The following is a 4530-nucleotide window of genomic DNA, read 5'->3' on the forward strand; positions in this document are numbered from 1 at the left end:
CCTCTTTGTAAATTTAATTTATTCTTTTATTTTTCCAGATTGTTCATGTTTGTGAGTGGCAAAACCCTGTGGGGCTAGAACCCCATGAACCCGGGCATAAGCGTCTGCATTCCAACCCCCAAAGTTCCTTATGGGGGTGGAGCACTCTGGCCTAAGGCCCTCCCTCAGAATTGTCCATGTGTGTCTTTTTTCCTGAGACAAAGTATGGAGAACCAGCTCTCTGCAAGACCAGGGGCTTGAGGGGGTGTGACAGTGTAGGCAGATAAGATGAATGAATACAATCTGCATTTCAATCACATATCCCAAAGATTGTTTCTGGCAGCCTTGGACTGGTTTTATTTTTCATACCCTTCTCTTAAGATTACATACGTGTTGGCTTGATTTTCATTCTCACCATACATCTTTTCTTAGAGATAATGGATTGTCATACATTAACTTCTACTGAATTACAAAATCATTTGATTGACATTTCTTAATTATACTATTTTCTTTGATTATACAAAGGATGCAAAAGCTTGGCAAGAAATGTTCATCCTGGAGTAACTGGGCTGGAAAATTGTACTTTCCATCCAGCCATGAGGTGCAATTCATGCATTACACTTAGTATAATAGTTACATTTTGACCAAACAAGTCTGGGCTGATTATTCTTTGCTCTTACATAATTTAATCAGGCAGTGATTCGCTACACTAGTAGACTTCAAAAGATACAATAACACTAACCCGGTCCAAAGAGTGTTTCAAAACCAGTCTTTCGTTTTTCAATATTTTTCAAGGTGAGTTGAAGTTTCGGCTAGCCTGCAGGGCTATTGTAACAAAGCAGTAGGGAGAGGTGTACTTGCTTTAGTTCCCATATTTCATCCATTGTCCTTTGCTGTGTTAACATTCCGGATCAGAGATCAGGGAGGGAGGAAAACCTGGATGCTGTGCTGGCCTGTTTTTGCAGGCACCTGTGTGTGGGAGTGAGAGGCCTAAGTTAGGGTTTGGAAATCTTTAACATGAACTCACTATTTGCTGGTTCATTATGAGGTGATTTTAGGAGAATGTCTGTATTATAACCTGTAAAGGTGGGACTTTCCTAGGAGTTTGTAGGGGGCCTGTGAGGGCTCTAATAATAGCCTTTACTATTCTTCTGTATTTCCCTGGGGCCAAATAGGGATATTGATCACAATAATCCCAATGAGGAGTGTTAGTAAGAGAGGAGTCACCCAGGAGAATCGGAGTGAGGGCTTTCCATCCTCCCTGGAATCTGCTGGGCAGTTCCAGGATCCCCCCCTGCGACTCTGTCATTCAGGAAGGGTTTGCTGCCAGGCAACAAACACGGAAATACACATTGCATGATCAACATCACACGTGGAACCGTGTGGAACCATGTGAGACGGTTGGCCACTGGGTGTGGGGAGAGGATTTGGGTCACAAAGAGTAAGACAACAATTGTACAAAATGGTTCCTGCATGCAGGTGAAGCAAATTAAAAGAAAGTTTTTTAAAAGAAATGGGGGGGGGCAGTCCAGATCCCTGCAATTGTGACTAGCTCACAAGGAAGGAAGGAAGGAAGGAGGGAAGATTGCTTCTGCCTGCCGTGTCTGTGTGTGTGTCTGTGTCCTTTGGGGGGAAATTGCTCTGCGGAGAAAACCCAACTCTGAAAGCTTGTTTGTGAGCTTTGAAGGGTGGTGGAGGGGGCGCTGGTTAGCGTGTCTGCTGTTCCAGCATGCCTGGCGCAGGGGGTGGGTTTTTCGGGGGGGGCAGGGAAGCGAACCCCCCAGGGGAGGGTGCCCTAAAAGGGCCCAAAAGAGAACGAACGGAAGGCCGAGAGGAAAGAGGAGCCCGACCCTTTGGAGTAACTTGCTGAGTTTATTGGACACTTAAAAAAGCGAAGCGAAGCGCACCGACTGCGTGCACCAGAGCTTCGCTGGCTCCGGGGAAGCGCTCTTTCCCGGCTCTCCTTTGAAGGCAGAAAGATTCCTGGGGGGGCATCTGGGAATGGGCAGCCCCCCCGCCCCGCACTATGGCAGGTCCCCTCCCCCCACCGGGCCGGCCGCTCCCCAGAGGAAGGGGACAGCCCCGGGGAGAAGGCCGATTATGGTCTGCAAGGCTGGAGCCCCGCGCAAAGGCAGTTCCTGGCACCGGAAGGCTTGAGCGGGAGTCCACGGGAAGAAGAGCCGGGTCAGAAGCCGCCCTCCAAGGCCCGGGCAAGGCAAGTCCGGCGCTCCTGGCACTAAACTTGCTGTGGAGGAAGGCGGGAGGTGCCCCCGACGGAGGTGCGGGGCAGATGGGGGCATCTCCGGGGGCCCAGAGGACAAGAGCCCAGGCACGGGAAGGGGCCCGGCGCCCACCAGCTCAGCCCCTCATTCCATAGGAAAGGGAAGAAGGCTGCCAAAAGACTGGGAGCCCGCAGGACAAGGCCCGGGGCATTGTGGGAAGGGAAGGAGGGGATGAGCCTGCCCAAGTGGGAAGAAGAGCCTGGGGGGGGGGGGGGCTGGTAGCGGAACGTTCCCTGGGAGTGCGGGGCGCCCCCCATCCTGACCCCGGCTCAGCCAGCTTCTCCCCCTGCTTGGGTTGGGACAAAGAAATGGAAACTGAGGCACAGAATAGCCGAAGGGCTGTTCGCCGGCGGGCTCGCCCCAGGGGCCTGGATGGAGGGATCCCGGGGCAGGTAAAGGGCCAGAGTAAGAAGCCGCCGCACTGCTTCCAGCGGCCCTGGGGCGGCCCCCCTCTGGTCTCCCAGAGAAGCCCGCGGGGAGGGCCCCTGGGGGTGAGCCGGCTCTGTACAGCAGATCCTTTATTAGCCAATCACAAGCGCTGGGCGCGCGGGCTGGGAGGCTCCGCAGCTCCCGCGCCGGATCCTCTCCTCGCAGGCGGGGCCTCGGGGCAGGCGCTCGGGAGCGGGGGATCTCCCACGAAGGGCCGCAGAGGGGCTCCTGGGCGGGGCCCGAAGGCCGAGGCCACGCCCCCAGGCCAGCGGGGGCGGGGCCTGCTTGCCTGGCCGCCCGAGGGGGGCCCATCCCCCCGCCAGCTCCTCCCGGCGGCCGTCTCGGGCTCTCGGAGGGATCTTCTCCCGACCCCGAAGGAAGAAAGAGGGGAAATGAGGCCGGGCCGGCAGGCGTCTGCGGGGTTAGGGCGGAGGGGGCGGGGAGGGGACGGACGGAGCCCCAGGGCGCCCCGAGCGAGGCCTCACCTGCGCCTCCCCACCAGCTGCTGGATGAGCCGGTGCACCTGGGCCACGTCCCGCAGCCTGCTCAGCTCGCTGGTGAACGTGCCGTCCGAGTGTCTCTGGGCCCTGCGGAGGGAGGCGCGAGGCGCGAGCGGAGGGCTAGGGCCGGCCGGGGAGCCACAGACAGCAGTGGCGGGCGGGCTCCCTCCCCCTCCCTCCCGAGCCCCAAGCCCCCGGGGCGGCGCTCACCTGGGCCCCAGGCCGACCAGCGAGCGGATGAGGCTCTGCACGAAGGCGCTCTCCCGCAGGCGGCTCAGCTCGCTCGTGAAGGCGCCGTCCATGTGGCGCTGAGCCCTGCCGAGGGCGGAGGCGGAGACGACTTTAGGCCCTGGCGGTGGCGTGGCCGAAGCGCTCCCCGGGAGCCTCGGCTACAGCCCGACCAGTCGGCGGGAGGCCGGCCGGAAGCTCTTTGTCACTGCGGAGCTCGAGCTCGAGCGGGGCATTTGGCTGGCTCCCGGCCCCGCCCGCTTCCCCTGCCCACCCGAACCAGCCCGGCAGGCTCCCGGGAGCCAGAGTCCACGCTAGCCAGCCTCGGCCCAGGCCCCGCGAGGCCCAGGAAGGGAAGGGGAGCCTCGGGCCCCGCCCCCTCTGAGCTGGCCCGGGCCATTGGGCTGGGGAGCCCGGCCGGGCGGGGCTCACCTCTGGGGAGCCTGCAGCGAAGAGGAGCCTTGGATCAGGAGGGCAGCCAGGATCGCGAGGGCCTCGACTCCTCTGGCCATGGGGGCTGCGGGGTGGCCGGACTGTCGGGCAGCAGAGCTTCAGGGCCGGGGCTGGAGGGAGACTGTGGAGACAGCCAGAGATGCGGGGACTGGGGGGGAGGGGCAGGGCGGGAAGGGAGACCCAGAAGGGGGAGGGAGCCGGCAGGAGCCTGGGGAGGCGAGAGACAGAGACAGGGGAGACAGAGACATAGAGGAGNNNNCAGAGGCAGAGGGGAGACAGAGACATAGAGGAGAGACAGGAGAGAAAGACAGAGACACAGGGGAGAGACAGGGGAGAGAGACAGAGACAGGGGAGGCAGAGAGACAGAGGGGAGACAGAGGCAGAGGGGAGACAGAGACAGAGGAGAGACAGGGGAGACAGAGACAGGAGAGACAGAGACAGGGGAGGCAGAGAGACACAGGGGAGACAGAGGGGAGACAGAGGCAGAGGGGAGACAGAGACATAGAGGAGAGACAGGAGAGAAAGACAGAGACACAGGGGAGAGACAGGGGAGAGAGACAGAGACAGGGGAGGCAGAGAGACAGAGGGGAGACAGAGGCAGAGGGGAGACAGAGACAGAGACAGGAGAGACAGAGACAGGGGAGACAGAGACAGAGGGG

At 59.6% G+C, this 4530-nt stretch overlaps 1 protein-coding gene across 1 annotated transcript; it reads right to left on the bottom strand.

The window, feature by feature from the left end:
* Positions 1-1831: 1831 nt before the first annotated feature.
* SCT (secretin) lies at positions 1832-3980 on the bottom strand. Its single transcript, XM_044684742.1, has 4 exons — positions 3851-3980; positions 3401-3505; positions 3176-3277; positions 1832-3049 (listed from the first exon to the last, which is right to left on the bottom strand). Exons 1-4 carry the CDS (start codon positions 3928-3930, stop codon positions 2791-2793), a joined length of 546 nt encoding a protein of 181 aa, XP_044540677.1. The 5' UTR covers positions 3931-3980; the 3' UTR covers positions 1832-2790.
* Positions 3981-4530: the final 550 nt, after the last annotated feature.

This window comes from Gracilinanus agilis, unplaced genomic scaffold, assembly GCF_016433145.1.
Source record: "Gracilinanus agilis isolate LMUSP501 unplaced genomic scaffold, AgileGrace unplaced_scaffold55665, whole genome shotgun sequence".
NCBI classification, from domain to species: Eukaryota; Metazoa; Chordata; class Mammalia; order Didelphimorphia; family Didelphidae; genus Gracilinanus; species Gracilinanus agilis.